Source organism: Ictalurus punctatus, chromosome 16 (genome assembly GCF_001660625.3).
Source record: "Ictalurus punctatus breed USDA103 chromosome 16, Coco_2.0, whole genome shotgun sequence".
Taxonomy (NCBI): Eukaryota; Metazoa; Chordata; class Actinopteri; order Siluriformes; family Ictaluridae; genus Ictalurus; species Ictalurus punctatus.
The window spans coordinates 8,960,171-8,980,825 of NC_030431.2; the positions used below are offsets into that span (position 1 = coordinate 8,960,171).

The 20,655-nt window shown below is 41.7% G+C and overlaps 1 protein-coding gene across 9 annotated transcripts in view; it reads right to left on the minus strand.

The window, feature by feature from the left end:
• Nucleotides 1-808: 808 nt before the first annotated feature.
• The window catches only part of atg10 (ATG10 autophagy related 10 homolog (S. cerevisiae)), a 50,589-nt gene continuing 30,742 nt past the window's right edge, over nt 809-20,655 (minus strand). For 5 of the 9 annotated variants that reach the window (XM_047160642.2, XM_047160644.2, XM_047160645.2 and 2 more), the window contains 3 exons: nt 8,747-8,844; nt 3,640-3,913; nt 809-1,230 (listed from right to left, as the gene is read on the minus strand). In XM_047160642.2, the coding sequence (XP_047016598.1) occupies nt 1,162-1,230; nt 3,640-3,913; nt 8,747-8,844 (441 nt within the window). In that variant the 3' untranslated portion in view covers nt 809-1,161. The remainder of the gene's footprint in view (nt 1,231-3,639; nt 3,914-8,746; nt 8,845-20,655) is intronic. The other 4 variants (XM_047160647.2, XM_047160646.2, XM_047160650.2 and 1 more) reach the window with 2 other exon arrangements.

The window sequence follows — 20,655 nt, forward strand, 5'->3', positions numbered from 1 at the left end:
CATTTAAACCCCTCATGTTTCTGTGCACTTGGCGTAGTATTGAATTATCTCTGTACCTAGCTCTCATTTCTCGTTTTCTAGTTATCATTTCATGTTTCCTGTGATTGACCTTGTTTCTAGTTTCTGCGTTTTAGATTACAGCCTAGCCCAGTTTATGCCCGTTTGCCAATCGCCTGACCCATTGCCTGTTATTTCAACCATGCTATTGTCTTACGATTTGGATTTGTCTGCCTGCCTCCTCAATAAAACATCTTTATCTGCACTTGCTTCCGCCTAGGTTACCGCTACGTGACAGAATACTCCGCCCAAACATGGAAGCAGTGGAACAAGACATGGAGGCCACAGAACTTTTCAGGGTCCAAGAGGCCCTGTATGAAAAATTAAAGCTGAGGTGGGAGAAGGAGGGAAAATTTTCCTACATCAAGAACAATAGGGAGTGGCTCCACATGATGTACTCCGTCAAGGGGTATACAAAGGGGAGCCTTTTAACCAGGCTAGAACCATATCCCACCCTCCCTCCTCCACTATGGATCCAGTTTATTACAATCCTAACTGTGGTTATGAATTGCTTATAAAAATCATGATTGAGCTCACTATAGCTGTAATCAAAATGTGCACATCTGATAGACTGATTAGCTAAATTCCTTCAAAGCCCCCAACTAAGGAATAGCCTTCCAGTTAGTGTTCAGGACTCAAACATAATCACAATATTTATCAGTCACAAATATTTGTTTAGCATTTTGTTAGGTAATGGCACAGATCTGGGGGATTTCATGGGCACAGAGACAATGGCAAACTGGAATTCTGATGCTGTCAATTTTGTCAATTTTATCTATCATGTCTGTTTAAATAAAAAAGAAAAATACACAAAAATGAAGATATAAGAGAAAAAAATAAAGATACAAAGGATACAAGGGCATATTTTGAAAGCTCAGTTTAGTCAGTGGCGATAAGTAAATTAATTGACAATGTTTGAACGAAATCGTAGGAGTTGCAAGAGCCGTGTAAGAGACTCTCTCATGTCTTTTTTTCCACTTCTTCACCAGATGTGCAGATGATGAGAGGTATCGTGAGGATAAAAGGAGCATACTGATCATTAAGCTCTAACAGTTCAGTGGGATGTTCATGAGTCAATTAGGAGCAGTCAATGCTGTGTGATAGCTAAGTGGCACATCCAATCCCACCACAGGCCCTACCACACTCAGCCATGTGGCAATGTAGTTCACTTTCCTGTAAGAACACAAAGCATGAAATGTGAAAAATATACACTACTTAGTAACCTGTTGAGGTTGTTTTTAAAAACACCACTAAAATTATTTAAAAGCTTTTCATGTTACAAAGAACAAACAAACAAAAACAGTGGTGCTAAACCCACCAACCACACCCCTCAATATGCCAGACAATCAGAAACCAAATAAACAAATAATAAATAAATAATTAGCCATACATACATACATGCACAATGAGAATAAAAGATAGAAATAAACAAAATAACAAATAAACTAAATAAATAGTACCTAAAACAAGGTTCCAGTACCAATGATGGATTATGATAGATGATGATAATAGATTACCCAGTTTTGAAAAGACTGGGCTATAGCACATGTCTAGATGTTATTTGTTCTACTACACCTTTTAATGAGTATATCCAGTGTGTTGAAATCAATGATCAGTGACCACCTTCAATATATTAAAAAAGGGCTTCCAGATCTGTAAAAATCTCCTTGGCTTACCAGCAATTTCATATCTAATTTTCTCCATATGTAACACACTACTAAGCTCTGTTACCACATCTCAAATTTGGGTACAAACTCTTTGTTTCATGTCCTCAAGACTGTCTTCTATGCTATTTTCAGTATGGGATGACCTGTCTGCGTTTGATTAAGACTGTAGGCCTCCAAATAAGGGGACCAGCCCAATAGGGCAACAAGGGGTCATGGGGAAAAATCAGTCTTAAATACCTTTGAGCAAAATCAAAAAACGTCAGACCAGAACTCACATTTTTGGGCAGAACCAAAATAAATTAGCCAATGCTCCCTCCTTGGACTTACATTTAATACACAGGGGTGACTCAGAAGGATATATTCTTCTGTGTCCTATATAAAGTCATGCATAGACTGCACTACTCTCAAACCAGGCTACATTCTATATATGGCCAGTTTGTAAAATATTGCATTAACTAAGAATTACAACCCTTTTTTTTTTTTTTTTTTTTTTTTAAAAAAAAAAAAAAAAAAAAAAAAAACATAGTCCCTCCATTTTCACATTTCTACAGGCTCAAAAGGAATTGGACAAACTAACAATTATAAATATGCAAATCCTTTGCAGTCAATGAGTGCCTGAAGTCTGGAACCCATGGACAAACACCAAATGCTGATTTTCCTCGCTTGAGAGGCTTTGCCATGCCTTTACTGTAACTGCCTTCAGTTGCTGCTTGTTGGTGGGTCTTTCTGCCTTCAGTTTTCTCTTCAGTAATTGAAAACCATACTGAGGTGAGGACTGACTCGGCCATTTAATCACATTCCATTTCTTTGCCTTAAGAAGCTCTTGTGTTGCTTTCGCTGTATGTTTTGTGTCATTATCCATCTGCACTGTGAAGCACTGTACTATCAGTTTTGCATTTCAGCATTTGACTGAATCTGTGCAGAAAGTATGGCTCTGTACACTTAATAATTCATCCTGCTACTTCTATCAGCAGTCACATCATCAAAAAACACCAGTGACCCATTTCCATTGGCAGCCCTACATGCCCATGCCCTATCACTTCCTCCACCATGTTTGACAGATGATGTGGTACGCTTTGGATCATGAGCCCTTCCTTTGCTTCTCCATACTCTTCTCTTCCTATCTTATGTTCCCACAGAAGACAAAGGTCTATGGTGAGTGCAAGAATAATAACAATTTAAGATTGCAGGTTGATTGGATGACAGTGATGGTGGAGGTATGGTTATAGCTTTTATTTCTGACACACAACGGCAAGACTGGCATTTACAGAGAGTAGAAAAAGAACAACCACAAAACTAGGATGACAGGGAACTTAGTCTCACCTAGGAGAGATGTGTGGACAGGGGTGGCACCGCCCTCTAACCTAGTCTGTCTAGACATTCAAAAACTGTGTGATGGGATGTTGGGATGTGCATATTACCATATTCTCAAATCAAGGGAGCTGGCATAAAGGTGGAAGGGAGAACAGAGCAACAAACAAACCAACAATCAAAACAACAGGCTAACAGTGAGCCAAGAGGCTGACATAAGGGCTTCAACGTGTTGCTTTTAAACTGATAGGTCCCACTGATCAAGTCTTGTTAACCAGTAATGGTGACTGCCACATGTATCCACCTACCAAACAAACTGTGGAAAAAGGAACAGACAGGGAGCACACAAATGCAAACACACTGACACATAATACCATAATTCTGATAAACCAAATTAATCTTGGTTTTAATTGTCCAAAGAATCTTGTTCCAGAACCGGGCTGGCTTTTTTTTTTTTTTTTTTTTAAATATTTTTTATAGCAAAGTCTGATCTGGCCTTTCTGTTCTTAAGTGTTACCGGTGTTTTTCATCTTGAGGTAAACCCTCTGTATTTACATTCATGAAGGCGTCTGTTGATGGCAGACTTTTACAAGGATATGCCTACCTCCTCAAGCGTGTTCTTGACTTGTTTAGATGTTGTGAAGGGGTTTTTCTTCAACCAGGAAAGAATTCTGTGATCATCCACTTTAGTCGTCTTCTGTGGTCTTCCAGGCCTTTTGGTGTTGCTAAGCTCAGCAGTGCATTCCTCCTTTCTTAAGAATGTACCAAATTGTTGAATTGGCCACTCCTGAAGTTTCTGCTGTCTCTCTGATAGGTCTGTTTTGTTTTTCAGCTTAATGATGGGGTTCTTCAATTGCATTGACACCTCTGTGGACCACCTATTGAGAGTTCCCATGAACAGCTACCAAATGCAAATTAAACACTTGGAATCAACTCCAAACCTTTGATCTCCTTAATTTGCCATGAAATAATGGGGAAACAGGCCACACATGGCCATGAAACTGCATGTAAGTCAATTTTCCAATTATGGTAAATGGTCTGCACTTATATAGTGCCTATTTAACCTTAGCGGTTCTTTACACTGTTTCTCATTCACACATTCACACACACAAGGAAACTAAGAATTTATCTATCAAGTGCTATGCAAAAGCAGGTGCAACTAAAAACACTCAATGTACTGTGTATGAAACATTGTTTTTAAGTTCAAAAGTGTAAAATCTCAACAAAAAGTCAACTTTGTTAAAAACACTAGTAGTAATCCCCCAAAATAAGATGGACTACCAGCAACCACAATAATACAATATGTTTTGTAAGTTGACAAACTCACATGAAAAAAAGAAGAGCTCCTTCACGTGCTGCCATGAAGTGCTACCCCTGCTTTCCCTCGAGTGTGGAAAGAGAGAGAGAGAGAACATGCACATTCCCCTTACAGAGTTCTGCACAAATACATTTACATAAACCATATTAGTAACTGTTCATGTGCTTAGTTTCCTCCATGTCACAAAGTGTTGAAAAGGGGAGCCCCTGAATGTTTAAAGTATTACAGATCTCCAGGAAAAGTCTGGAATAGACATCCAGCATCTGCAGATGTGTCAGCAGCAGAGGTCACGGTCACTCCCTTCAACAAATCTGCTCATGTCTCTGCATTCACAGGTCACTGATATTGAAAGAGCACTGCTGCTTTAATGGAGCATGGGACACAAGAAGACATTTTATATCAAGGCTGATTATTTTATTTCGACACTGACTTGTCAATTGTTTCATAAACGGTACGCTTTGTCAAAGGCTTTACCAGCTGAGCAAATTGCTGTGGTTCAGGGTCATGAAGTAGATTTGACTCACGCCTCCTTGACGTACAGAAGCAAAGACCACGTTGTTATTTGTGTCACTCAGGAATTTAAACATTTGTGCCTTTTTGTGCATGAACACACCATCCAGATTGCCCGTATCAACCGAACGGATCTCTATGGCCTTCGCGCCCCAGCCCATCATCTGATTAGACCTAATGTATGCAACAGCAGTGGGCATCTCTCCCCACTCTAACACCACGTCTTTGGTGATGCACCCGTACATGTTCACATAGACACCTTCATAATCATAGCAGACCAACAGCTCAATGCCATCTGTGTTAGAAAGGATGGTGATGGCGTGTGATGCTGGTCTGAATGTATATGTGGGCAAATAGACTTCTTTCAATTTTCATTTACTTTTGAGCATGTGAAAATGATGGGACTATGCAAAATGGTTGTTATTCCCAAACAGTTAATGCAATATTTTTGTAAAACCCCTTGAATTAAAGCTGAAAGTCAACACTTCAATCATATCCAAATCCATTGTGGTGGTGTACAAAAGTAAAATTACGAAAATTGTGCTAGTCCAAATACTTATGGACCCAACTGTAGTTTCAGCAAAGTCCTTACAGTTAGACACAAAAAATGCCTTGTGCCTAGTTTGAAAAAACTATGGTCATAATAACAATTAAATACCATTCAGAATTACTAGCATCTGCAAATGATATCATTTCCCTTATTTTAGCATTGGTCAGATGATGCAAAATTATCACAATTTGAACACATCATTCTCCTGAAAGAGGATGTGTTACAATAACTAGGATTCTAGAAACCTGCCAAGACTTGAGTGGCCTGCACAGAGCCCTGACCACAACCCCACTGAACACCTTTGGGATGAACTGGAATGCCAACTACACACCAGACCCAAACATTAGTGTTTAACCCCACTAACACTCTTATTAGCTGACTCGGACCGGGGCAAGGGTACCTTGGTCAGCTTAGGGGAAGACCTCACCCCCGCCCAAAGACAGGAGCTTACCGAGCTGATCGACCAGTTCGCAGATGTGTTTTCGGCTTCCCCGGGGATGACCCAGCTGGTCCAGCATGAAATCAAGACTCCTCCCGGTGTAGTGGTGAGACAAAGGCCCTACCGTGTCCCTGACGCCCGGCGCCAGGCCATCGAGGAGGAAGTCAGTCGCATGCTGCGGGACCACGTCATCGAGGAGTCCAGCAGCCCCTGGTCCAGCCCCATCGTCGTCGTGCCGAAGCCGGATGGGAGCATGAGGCTATGCAACGACTTCCGGAGGCTGAACCAGGTGTCAGAGTTCGACAGCTACCCCCTCCCCAGAGTGGACGACCTGGTCGAGAGGCTGGGGAGAGCCCGATTCATATCGACCCTGGACCTCACCAAAGGCTACTGGCAAGTGGCGCTCGCACCGGAGGCAAGGCCCAAGACGGCCTTTAGCACGGCCACCGGCCACTGGCAGTATCGGGTTCTCCCCTTTGGGCTGCACGGGGCGCCCGCCACGTTCCAGCGGCTAATGGACATCCTCCTGCGGCCCCACCGGCAGTTTGCAGCGGCCTACCTGGACGACGTGGTCATCCACTCCTCCACCTGGGCCGACCACCTGTTCCACCTCAGGGAGGTCCTGAAAGCACTCCGGGAGGCCGGCCTGACGGCCAACCCAAAGGAGTGTCACCTAGGGCTGACGGAAGCCCAGTACCTGGGATACCGCATCGGACGGGGAATGCTGAAGCTCCAACTAAAGAAGATCGAGGCTGTGAAGGACTACCCGTGTCCGACATTGAAAAAACAGGTACGTGCCTTCTTGGGATTGGCGGGCTACTACCGCAGGTTCGTACCTAATTTTTCTGCTGTAGCCTCTCCCCTCTTAGACCTTACAAAGAAGGGCCAGCCAGACCAGGTCAGGTGGACAGCCGACGCAGAAAGGGCCTTCCAGGCCCTAAAAGGGGCCCTCACCAGCGCGCTGGTACTCCGCAACCCGGACTTTGACCTCCCGTTCACCGTACATACTGATGCATCCGAGACCGGGCTGGGCGCCGTCCTCTTCCAGACCTTTGACGGGGAAGAACACCCGGTCCTCTACATCAGCCGGAAGCTGTCCCCGGCCGAGAGGAAGTATGCAGCGGTCGAGTGGGAGGCACTGGCAATAAAATGGGCCATCGAGGAGCTGAGATACTACCTGGCAGGCAGGCACTTCGTCCTCATAATGGACCACGCCCCCCTGCAGTGGATGGCCAAGGCGAAGGACACCAACGCCCGGGTAACCCGCTGGTTCCTCGCCTTACGAGACTTCTCCTTTCAGGTTAAGCACCGGGCGGGGGCCCAGCATGGTAACGCGGATGGGCTCTCACGACGAGACACCCTCTGGGCCCACCACCGAGCGGCAGTAGGCTCGGAGCTGAGGGGGGGGTACTGTCGTGACGGGCAGAGAGCCGGCGCACACAAGAAGGAAATCGCTCCTTCTCCAACTGCCGCACCGGCACGACGTGGGCAGCTCCGTGCCGAACATTCCGCCAGCCGGAAGGACCGCCGCGGCGGGGCGGGACTGACGCGACACTGGCCAGCGATTGGCGGCCCCAACAGAGAAATTCCACCACTCAGGCGAGGGAGGATAAAAGGGCGCGCTTCCGGCCATACGAGAGAGGAGAATACCGTAGCGACAAGACGGACACCGTGCGTGTTTTCCAGCGACATAGCGACTCGCAATCACCGAGCACGACGGTAACTCCACGCCCCACGCTAATCTCTCTCTCTCTCTCTCTCTCTCCACAAAAGGTGCAAGCGCGGACGAGATCGCCGGGTGGTGAGAGTTCCACCTACGGAGGACGCCGGACCGGGAAAACCCTCGCCCCCGTCTCGGGAATCCCGCCTCCGCCACGAGTAGGCTACACCGGCAGTCACGCCTCTACAAGCCCCGCACTCATCCCCTCACAACCCACTCACTTCACCCTTGCACCAATAAACCACCGTTTGTGAACGTTCTTCTGCCTCCTGTGGGTCTGTACACCACCCTTCCACGGGCTAATTCCTCACCATACATACATACATACATACATACATACATACATTTTGTTAAACGCATCAAAATATATTGAAATGAGATGTTTTAAAATTTAGATATTTGCGTGCATTCACAAATATCACTTTACCTGAGCTGACGATAGTTCATCGATTTATTTAAATTAATTTACAAATTAAATGATAATTTAAATAAGACCTATAAGTGGTAGAAAAGTTCAAGGGTCACACTGATGGATAAAATAAACCAAAGATAATTCAGAGAGAGAGTCAAATTAAATGTCACACCAACAATAAAATTTAATTGAACCTGGTATTTGAACCAGTCCCTGGGGAATGACAGGTTCTACCAATCAACAGGAATTGCTAGGACTGTAGTGCTTTCTGTGTATCCATAAAAAGTAATGAATAAAAACATACACACACACATACACACAAGTTTTTATGTATTACTTTTTATAGATGCAAAAAAAAAAAAAAAAAAAAAAAAAAAAAAAAAAGCATGAAATTAAACTACAGTCCTAAATGAGTAATATATATTCTGGTGTGTGTGTGTGTGTGTGTGTGTGTGTGTGTGTGTGTGTGTGTGTGTGTGTGTGTGTGTGTGTGTGTATTGGGTTCTTTTCTGTTTTGGACAAAAAGTTGTGTAAAGTTTTAGTCTTAAGTTTATATTTGTAACACTCAGTGTGTGGATTTTATTTTAAATAAATGAAAAAAATGGTACTGGAAATTCGCCCCCATCCGATTAATTGATTAATCAGAAAAAATAAATCGGCCAACTAATCCATTATGAAAATAATCGTTAGTTGCAGCCCTAATCATTTCAGATGAAAGTCATAACTAGTAATACAGACAGTGTTACAGTAGTGAAATATTACCTTTTTTTGGCATCTGCCATTATGATAAGTGGTCTCATAAGCTCCTCAGTGTGACAAGGATGGAGCATAAAGAAGGGCTGGCCTAGTAAAGGGTGTTCCTGCACACACACAAGATTGTTATGATTTTTAATATGCAACCTTACCTTGTTCTTTCTTAGAGACAATAAAACATTTTCCCTTTATTTTTTGTTACTGGTCTTTAATCATTAAAAATATATTAAGTATGTAGTATCTGTAGGCTATTGTGGTGACAGGAGTCATAGTACAAACAAGCTTTTAAGTCAGGGCTTTGATTTCATTTTCAAAAACGTATTTCTATAATTCCAATATTTGTCAAAATGCCTAGAATGTAATTGTACAATGAAGTGGCATTTTGGTGCTTTGTGTCCCATTCCATAAGACGGTGGCTGAGCTCTTGAATTAGCTGAGAAAATTCACTACATTTTCTCCTGTGCGACAAAATCAGAAGTCCATTAATGCTGTTACTAACAGTAGCAAATGATTCTTTCTGTTCTCCCAACTACTTTCTGCACAAAACCGATGCACAGATTTTTCTCTTGATTAGCCTAAATATGTATGTTTTTATATCCCAATTCTATGATCCTGCCTTCTTATGCATACTGTCTTCCATCAACAATCATAGTGTGAGAGTCAATATATGGGCATTTCAAATAATACGAAGTTTGGAAAAAGAAACACAAAAAACACTGATAATATAAACATACTGAATGCACTTATTGATCATCTTATATTTAGGGGTCCAAGCACCAAAGGAGCTCTCACGCAGGCATGGTATTAAAATCGCACCCGTGGTAAATTGCTCCATAGACGAATGCAGTTTGGCTGTTGGGAAAGCTGTGGAATATGATGGAATAATGTCTGCATCCTGCATGAACAGTGCTGTTGTGATTTTTCTAGACAGCATTGAAAAAGTGAATAGTGTGGTGCAAAATGGAGTTGTATACAGGACTAATTCACTCTAGTGATGCCACAAGTTCAACTAGAAAAAAAATAAAATAAATTAAAAATCACGCTGTCTTATGTCCCTCCATTCATTACAGATGACGTTCTGATCACAGAACCGTCGAAGGCACGGAAAATTGTTTCACAATGAAAAAAATCCCGCCAGGTTGCAAATCCCCTCTTCTAAATCATGAAGTCTGCTTCATGCGACAAGTGCACATGAGTCTAAATAGTGGAATGGAAGACTTAAATGTTGCATTTAGGTTTAGAATTGATGGCTTTGATTATGTTATGTTTGCAAGTTCAGAGACTATGAAATGTTTTAGATGTGGAGAAGAAGGGCACATTAGGCATTCATGTCCTGAGTGGACTGAGGATAGAAATGCTGAGACTGCAGGCAGTAGAGAAGGTGAGGATACTGTCAGGGAAGATGGGTGTGAGCCTGCTGAAAGTGTGAGTTTTGGCTGAGGCTGGAGGTTATATGGAAAGTGTGAGTAGAGAAGTTCATGATACGGGGCTGGGGGAATCAGAAACGGCAGAGAATGAAACTTTAAATCAGGTTGCCGCTTTTGCAGAGCGTATGTTGGCAGAAGGAATGGATATGGAGCATGTGAGTAATGAGGCGCTGTTTAAAACACCCTCTATTAAGAGGAAAAGCCCTAAAGCAAATGCAGACAAAGAAAAACACAATCAACTGATAGAAACACAGGCTGATAAGAACAGAGTTGGGTGTAACATGTTACAAAGTAATGTGTTACTGTAACCTAATTACTTTTTCTGATAACGTAGTAATGTAATACATTACCTTGTAATTTAATGTAATTTGATTACAGTTACTGATGTCAATAAAATTGTTACCTGCATTACAATTTTATTGTTAAGAAAAAAAAAATTAAGTAAAATGCATTTTAAAAATAAATCACGTTTGGCCCTGAAGATTTTGTCCTTACCCCCGAATAATTCTCCACTCAGGGCGGTTTGTCACTATGTAACTGAACATTACATACGTAACTGAACACTACGTAAAAGAAGACTGTAGTGTTGTAATTTTATATGTTCAGTGAATAGAGTTAAGACCAATCAGACAGGGTTTACAGGAAAACACGTGGAAAAACACTTGTCTTATTGGCTGGCAGCTCTAAATTCTACCAAACGCAGCTCACACAGTTATGAGTGAGCAGAGCATAAGGAAAGATAATGTACTTTGCATGGCACTATAGCAGCTAGACCTATACAATAATAGCTTAGCTGAGCCTCCCCTTGGCTAGCGACACCAAACTAGCCTAGTTAGAAAAGTTTTGTATTTTATCGGTCTGGTAGTCCTATAAACAGTGACAACAACCTAGGCATGTTTTATGATAAATCCAACTTTTTCTGATCATGTCATACAGAACTATGAGTTTCACTTTGTAGTGTATTTTTGTAGGTTTGATAGGTTTTGAAAGTAACATGAAAGTAAAGTCATTAGTAATCTGATTACATTTTACATGCAGTAATCAATATTGTAATCAGATTACAATTTTAAAGTAGTAATTAGTAATCTGTTGTGGATTACCTTTTTTGAGTAACTTACCCAACACTGCACTGAAAGTAGTCCAGTTGATTACTGACAGTGATACAACTGACAGTAGGAGTAGGTGGAATAGACGCAGTGCTTATTCATTTGAAAAAGTAAGGTCCTTTTTGCAAAAGACGAAAAATATAAAAAATGTCTCAGACTTTTTTCCTAACCACAAAATGTTTGTTAATACTGTTGGGACACTAATGAGAAGCGATGGGGAGGAACAGTTCACAGCACAGGAAATATATGTACCAAAGAGAATTGTTGCTACACTGAGATCGGAACTTCAAGTAGAAGATGGTTTTGAAATGACATATTACACACTGCTCTTCCATGTTGCTGTTTGTTTTGTGTTCTCCCTTTCTTACACACTTTTCAATGAGCATGGTGAGGATGGGCACTCAGTATAAATGAGGCATGAGACATACAGTACTGTGCAATAGTCTTAGTACATGCAAAGAAATGAAATGTTTCTACATTAAAAAAAAAAAAAAATACTATAAAGAGCTATAAACAGAAATAAATTCAACCAAATCAATATTTGGTGTAGGGGACCATTTGCTTTTAAAAAAATTAGTAGTATTCTCAGGTACAGTTTGTGCAGTTTTGTATAGAAATTAACTGGTAAGTTTTACTGAGCATCTTACATAACCAGCCACAATTCTTCTGGGAGACTTTGACTGTCACACTTGCTTCTTATTTTTGAGCAAACCCCAGCAGCCTTCATTATGTTTTTGTCTGAAAAGTGGTCTCTTACATAATATGCTGCTATATTTACTCACATACAAACATTTTTCTGTAACAGTTAAAGAGAATAGCTGTTTCAATTAATTAAGCAAAAGAACATTGATGTCTTCATTCAAGAGACACAGGGACTGTCACAATGAGAATGAATGAAGAAAAGAATGGGAGGGAGGGGTGCTCATATGAGCTCCACTAGAGGAGGTCTGACAGTTCTATTTGTTAAGAGTTTTATTCCTGACTCTTCTGAGGTGAAACAATAGACTCCAGGTAGACTAATAGTTATTCGGGCATGGTTTGAAAAGTTCAGTATTGTTTTTATTAATGTATATACCCCCACTAATGGTGCGGAGAGAGTTTGTTTTTTTAAATAATCTTAATACAACTCTACAGTAGTGTAACACATATGACTACTGGTTTCCAGGAGGTGATTGCAATTGCAGAGAGAATTATGCACTAGATCGCAATCATGCTGAACCTCACGCTGCTTCAGGTTGCACTGTACGCACTTTGATTGAGGCTCATATATTGTGTGATATAATGTTGAATGAAAATGTTCCAAATTATTTTGTAATGTGGAACATTAGTAGAAATATTATTATTATTATTATTATTATTAGGGGCCAAGCACCAGAGGTGCATAGGCACCATATTGTTATTCTTCCATTTCTTCTTCTTCGTGTGGCTAGGGTGTCTATGGCAGCCCATAGAACCATCTGGGAAAAAGTTGTGAAATTTGGCAATCTGATTGGAGAGGGTCTAAGGAACAATCTGACCAGATTTGGGTCAAGTGCAGCAAATGCTCTAGCGCCAGCACCAAAACCAAAAAAAACCAAAACCGCTTTATTTTGCTATTCCTCCTACAAATTTTGTCCCAATCATCACCAAATTTGACAAATATCTTCAAAGTAAGCCTCACTTTGTGCACAGACACAAAACTTGGTAGGCACCATGACCTGAGTTTATGCAACAAAGTTCATACCAGTGCCACCAACTGGTCAAAAGTTACAATAACATGCTAAAAAATGCTTACATCTAACTGCCATTTTTTTTGCTCCTCCTCCTCCAAATTTTGTCCAATCTTCACCAAGTTTGGCTCACATCATCTTCAAAACTGTCAAAAGTTATCAAAGGAACTCATATTCAAATCCATTCTCCCATAACAGACTGGTAAATGTGTGAAATTCTAAATCATTCTTGAATCCTTTTGTCTATAGTTATGGCTCTGCTTTCCTGTGATTGCTTATATAATAATTGTAGCATGTCTGTCAATGTGTGGCTCAACGAGTCTGGGTGCTTGGCCCAAAAAGGCTGTTTAATTATTATTAAAGTAAGTATTAGGTATTAAGTATTAGGAAGGTCTTTGTGGGTCCCAATGCCCCAGACAGGGACACTATACTTTAAAAACAGCACCGTCTTTTGGATGAGACATGAAACTGAGGTCCTGACTCTCTGTGGTCATTAAAAATCCCAGGACATTTCTTGTATAGAGTAGGGGTATAACTGAAATTCCCCCATTGGCCCTTATATTGGCTACATCTCTCACTCCTCTCCTCTCCACCTATAGCTGGTGTGTGGTGGGAATTCTGGCGCACTATGGCTAACTTCGCAATTATCCAGAAGGATTCTACACACTGGTGGAGGTTGAGGAGATTTCCCCGATACAATGTAAAGCATTTTGAGTGCCTTAAATCTAAATCTAAGCAATTATTGTTTGACACTTTTGTCTATTGTCATGACACTGATCTTCCTAGATTCCTTCGGTCATGCCAAGATCAATGATTGGTTGGCTGAACTTGCTGTCTACCATTCTGAAATGTTTGAAAACCTACTTTTTTTTAACTCCTCCTAGAGTGTTTGTCTGATTTTCACAAAAATTGAATCAGATCATCTTTAAATCATGCTGACAAAAAGTTTCAACTTGATTCATCAAACTGTTCTCTAATAACAGGAAAACAAATTTAACGGTGAGCACGCCGAAATGGACATGAGGCTATATCTCCATAAAGCTTTAATATGTTCAGACCAAACTTCTGAATTCACCATGACTTGAGGGTACCTGCACAGTTTCAGAACAGTGCCACCTAGTGTTCAAAAAAATGAAAAAGCATATTTTTGTTTAAAACTTGAGCATTTTGTCATGAAATCATGACCATGCTAAAATCATGCTTGCTTATCTCCTTACTTTGCCTCTGTCATGCTTAGCCCCATAATTACTACTTAATAATAATAATAATAATAATAATAAACTTTATTTTATAAAGCACCTTTAAGCAGTTTCTCAAAGCACTGTACACAAATAAGCAGTACACAGGACAATAAAACATAAAAGTTAATAAGAATAGCAACGTTAATAATAATAATAATAATAATAAAAGTAGACATCAGCAGTCAAATGCAAGTTCAAAAGAGTGTGTCTTAAGTTGAGCTTTAAAAATGCCAAAAGGTCTGAGCTTCCCTGAGTTCAGGAAAAAGAAAGTTCCAAAGGGAAGGAGCGTAGAGAGAAAAAGCCCCGTCACCCATAGATTTTAGGCGGGTTTGTGGAACAGTTAACAAATTGCACTGTGAGGAGCGCAGTCTGCGATTTGGGGTGTAAGGGATTAATAAACCAGATAAGTAATGAGGAGCCAAGCCATGTAATGCCTTGTATATCAACATCATGATCTTAAAATCGACACGGAACCTGACCAGGAGCCAGTGCAAGCACTCCAAAACAGGAGTAATATGTTCACATTTCCTGGTTCCCATCAGGATCATGGCATCAGAGTTTTGAACATATTGCAATTTGTTGATTGTGGATTTAGAAACTTCAGCTAAAACGTCGTTACAGTAATCCAACCGAGTGACAACAAATTAGTTAATCAACTTTCCAGCCACAGAGAAGTTTAGCCTTGGGCGCAGTCTAGCTATATTTCTGAGGTGAAAAAAGGAAGCTTTAAAAGTGCTCTGAACAAAAGAATCAAATGTAAGGCTGGTGTCGAAAATTACTCCAAGGTTCCTCATTTTACTTTGGGTCTCTAGAACAAAAGCCATCAACCAATAGAGACAGTGGACCAGCTTTAAGAATTTGATGACGGGAATCTACAGTATCTCACAAAAGTGAGTACACCCCTCACATTTTGGAAATATTTGATTATATCTTTTCATGTGACAACACTGAAGAAATGACACTTTGCTACAATGTAAAGTAGTGAGTGTACAGCTTGTATAACAGTCAATTTGCTGTCCCCTCAAAATAGCTCAACACACAGCCATTAATGTCTAAACCGCTGGCAACAAAAGGGAGTACATCCCTAAGTGAAAATGTCCAAATTGGGCCCAAAGTGTCAATATTTTGTGTGGCCACCATTGTTTTCCAGCATTATTTTCCAGCACCCTCTTGGGGATGCTGTTCACCAGAGTGTCACAGGTTGCCAGTGGAGTCCTCTTGCACTCCTCCATTACGACATCACGGAGCTGGTGGATGTTAGAGAACTTGTGCTCCTCCACCTTCCATTTGAGGATGCCCTACAGATGCTCAATAGGATTTAGGTCTGGAGACATGCTTGGCCAGTCAATCACCTTCACCCTCAGCTTCTTTAGCAAAGCAGTGGTTGTCTTGGAGGTGTGTTTCGGGTCATTATCATGCTGGAATACTGCATACTGATCATGCTCTGCTTCAGTATGTCACAGTACATGTTGGCATTCATGGTTTCCTCAATACACTGTAGCTCCCCAGTGCCGGCAGCACTCATGCAGCCCCAGACCACGATACTCCCACCACCATGCTTGACTGTAGGCAAGACACACTTGTTTTTGTACTCCTCGCCTGGTTGCCGCCATACACGCTTGACACCATCTGAACCAAATAAGTTTTGGACATGGTTCCAGTAATCCATGTCCTTAGTCTGCTTGTCTTCAGCAAACTGCTTGTGGGCTTTCTTGTGTATCATCTTTAGAAGAGGCTTCCTTCTGGGACAACAGCCATGCAGACCAATTTGATGCAGTGTGCGGCGTATGGTCCGAGCACTGACAGGCTGACCCCCCACCCCTTCAATCTCTGCAGCAATGCTGGCAGCACTCATACATCTATTTCCCAAAGACAACCTCTGGATATGACGCTGAGCACGTGCACTCAACATCTTTGGTCGACCCTGGCGAGGCCTCTTCTGAGTGGAACCAGTCCTGTTAAACTGCTGTATGGTCTTGGCCACCATGCTGCAGCTCAGTGTCAGCGTCTTGGCAATCTTCTTATAGCCTAGGCCATTTTTATGTAGGGCAATAATTCTTTTTTCAGATCCTCAGAGAGTTCTTTGCCATGAGGTGCCATGTTCAACTTCCAGTGACCAGTATGAGGGAGTGCGAGAGCGATGACACCAAATTTAACACACCTGCTCCCCATTCACACCTGAGACCTTGTAACACTAACAAGTCACATGACACTGGGGAGGGAAAATGGCTAATTGGGCCCAATTTGGACATTTTCACTTAGGGGTGTACTCACTTTTGTTGCCAGCGGTTTAGACATTAACGGCAATGTGTTGAGTTATTTTGAGGGGACTGCAAATTGACACTGTTACACAAGCTGTACACTCACTACTTTACATTGTAGCAAAGTGTCATTTCTTCAGTGTTGCCACATGAAAAGATATAATCAAATATTTACAAAAATGTGAGGGGTGTACTCACTTTTGTGAGATACTGTAAGAAAGGAAATTCTCTTACATCATGTTCCCTCTTATATTATGAACTGCTATCAAATACCTATGATGAATGTAATCATTTAATTACCTTGTATTCATTTAATTACATCTTTAAATAAGCTGATCAACTGCTATCCTTGATTATATTATTATGTATTTCCATGTCAACATGACACAGGAATTATTTTGTATTATGACTATGTGCTGTGTTTTTTGTTTAAATCTGTCCAACACCTGGATCAGTAGAAACCGTCATGCACTGCTGTTATCAATGTGTACAATGTGTATAAATACTTCTGTTTTGAATGAATAAACTGGAAGTCTCTGTGAACATTCATATGTGTCGGTGTGTGTGTTCATGCGGACTCTCCAGGCGCCTGAACTCTGCGGTAAACCACACTTTCTAAGCACAGAACTAAAAGTTAATAGAAGTTAATGGTAAAACAGGCTGGAAGGCATGACGGACGATCTGACAGGCGTAATCTGAGATTCCTGAGATACTTGGAAATCTAACAGTTTGGTGTCGGAAGTGGATTACTCTGGACGAGGGGAGTGTTTTTTCCTCCCCGCTGCAGTGTAATTTCGTACCCATAATTATAATCATAATTAGAGAAGTAAGTGAGTGATTATCTGTCGCCGATAATCTATACTCTGGTCTATGATCCTCTGTAACGTTATTCCCGCCTAATCTAATAATTGTATTTTATATTTGTAGAATAATTTGCAGAACTGTCTGTGGTTTGCCTAAGAGAGTGTTATATTTATATTGTAGTATTGTGTGTTAAGTATTATTGTGCGTGTTGTTTTCCAAGTTAGTTATGGGAGGGTCACCGTCCAGCCCGGTTCTTCCGTCTCCTGGCATGACACCAAGAGACCGTGTTAGGCGGATTCTATACGGTTCCATATTTAGATTGTTTATACGGCTGGACAGTTGCATGCGCGCCGCAGCTTCAAATTATTTCATTCCGTGGTTGCTTTGAGCCGCGTGTATTTGCTCAGATCAAACGAATGGTTTATGACGGGGAAGGTGATCCGTCTTGGGATTATGAGTATATGGCAAAATGTTAAATGGGATGGCTTCGCCTACTCCCCTTATGGAATAAACATTATAATTTGAAGGACAAATTACCTAAAATGTTCCATGTGAATGATGAGACACCTCGCGCACCACCAAGTAGAAGTTTTAAGCCTAAATTCCAGTGCCGCTGCTGCTCCAATTTCGAAGGAAACACCCACTCATGCTAAACCGCTCACACACAAAGCGCCAGAGTTAGCCACTGCTACTCCCGAGGGAGAACCAGATATCAATGTCTGAGGAATTCGAAGAATTCAGCCAGACTCTCCACCTGTTAGTGGAGCAGACTTGCCTCCCCCTCCGCCCGAGCTCTTACAGCCAACTAATTTTGCCATGGCATGGCAGACGAAAGGGAATGGAGGCTTTCATGTAGCCCCAAGCTTTCCTAGCTGATTTGACTTACTGCACTCAGGCTATTAATGTGCACGACCCTAAAAAGGAACCTGTTAAATGGGTAAACGCTCTTATGTCCTGTACTGCTAATCTCCAATTGAGCAGTCCTGATTATCGTTACCTTATTCGCAGCGCGTTAAAAGACAAATATGATGAGGAGGGATTAGTAGAGGAAGTACCTGCCCTTAATATTCGACATGATAACGTAGGAATCGATCTCACAGGAGGGGATAGCGACACCGAAACTCAGACAACCACCACAGGCACAGGTGAGAATAGGGTGACTAGCACCATTAAAATAAAAAAGACAAAACCTAGACAAACCTTATATTGGGCTGAGATGTACAATGTCATAGAATTTAAGAATGACCTCCTGCAATATCTCGATAAACTAAGCTCTGCTGCGCAAGATCTGACACAAGTCACTGCTCTCACAATGGGAAAGGGTGAAACCGTACCAAAATTCATAGAATGGTTCACAACCCAGTGGCAACATGTAGCGCTTATGAATTATAACTCAGGCGCTGTTATTGTGCCATTTGTTAATACTTTCCTGTCCTGCTGTCCAATACGTGTTCAGCAGACACTAAAAATGCATTGTACTGGCCGTGCTAGAATATCTGTCGCAGACTTCGCCGCTAAAGTACGACAGTTGCAAACTGCTGGTTTATTGAGTGACGCCTGTTTAAAGAATGTCGCCGCCATGATGAGTGAACCCACTAATAGCACGGAAGTTAATGTGTCCACTGTCTCTGATACATCAGGGGAAACCGAGGGAGCCACTGGGTCTGTAACAGGCACATGTCATTATTGTAAGAAACCTGGCCACTGGGCTCGTAACTGTCGTGCTAAAAAACGAGCTCAACAGCAAGAGAGAGGTCAAGGTGGCCGTGGTCGTGGTTTTAGCGTAAGAGGTGGCCTGCAGTATTTTCCTGCACAATCTGTCCCATATTATCAGCCTGGTCAATATCAGCCCGCTCCGCATATGTATGTCCCACCCTCCACTGCTGCGGGGAGGGCGAGGTCCCAATCAAACTATCAATCAGACACATTTCCACCACCACCACCTCCTGTACAGTAGGATTATTATTACCACAATCAATAGGGATGCCCACAGAGCTCTTGTGACCCAGTGTGCCGATCATACTTAAATGTAGCTTTTAATTCTCCTCAGATCAATAAATTACCTATGATTGAATTAAGCTTTGCTAATGTCGTGTATGCTTTTCTTTTAGATACTGACGCTACTAAGTCTTTGATTGGAAAATTGTACACTGGGCCGTTAACCCCAGAGTTTGTGAGTTCTGTGGGAATAGAAGGGGTTGTGACTGAACAGTAGCTTACACCATCTTTGCATGTGTTTCCATGTTTGGATCCTGAATTAACTTTCACACATGAATTTGTAAACATGCAGAAGTGTCCGTTTAATCTCTTAGGACGTGACTTAATGAGCAAACTGCATCTCACACTTGCATTTTCGAGCTCTAAATTGGTGGTATCTGCACCTCTGCTGGCGGAAACAGCAATAAACCATCCAAAATCAGCTGTCCAATGTGTCTCACTCTCTCTGTTTTCTCACATTGAATCCTCAGACCCAAGGTTACAGTCTCTGCCTAACTCTCTGTGGGCAACTCACAAGGATGAGGTGGGACATGTGCAATGTGTTCCTTATCAGGCTAAATCAAAATATTCTAATCCTGTGCATGTAAAACAATATCCCTTGTCTGAATCGAAAGCCCTTGGTATTGATGTTATTGTTCATTCTCTATTACAGCAAGGCGTTCTGAGGCCCTGTGTGAGTCAGTATAACACCCCTGTCAATCCTGTTCCTAAGCCTGATGGAATGTGGAGATTCACACAGGACCTCAGGCGAATAAATGAGGTTGTGATACCAGTTTCACCTGTTATTCTGGATGTGTCTAATATTATTACATTAACCCTCTGACCCTGTATGGCCGAAAAACCGGCTTGCCCGTCTTTGATCTATTCCCGTAAGGACAATATACCGGCTTGGTCGTCTATGCCAAATACCCGTAAGGCCGATATAGAGGATTTACAGTGTAAACGTTATCCCCGTAAGGCCGGTGTACCGGCATTACTCTGCTATGATTCTTTACTTATTTAATTATTATTTTTTAACCCGGAAGGTTGATGACGTCATGACGTCACGACGTTATTACGCCGGCATTACGATAAAGCTGATCCAAGCGTGAATATTGGTATAATAGTAGCAGTGAACTAAAAATGCCAAAGCGAAAAGCTAATCGTTTTCCAGCTAAAGTTACACCTACAGTAAACACAGGTACATCTAAAACAGTGGAAAAAAAAGAAAACATACACAGTTACACAGGCGAGAGCGAGGATTCTAGATAGTGACAGCAGTGAAAGTTCAGGCGATGTTGAAACCGAAACCGAAACTGATAGAGACGCAAACTCCCCTGATTCAGACCCTGATCCGTCTTCATCTTCAGCATCAACCAGTGCGACTGACACT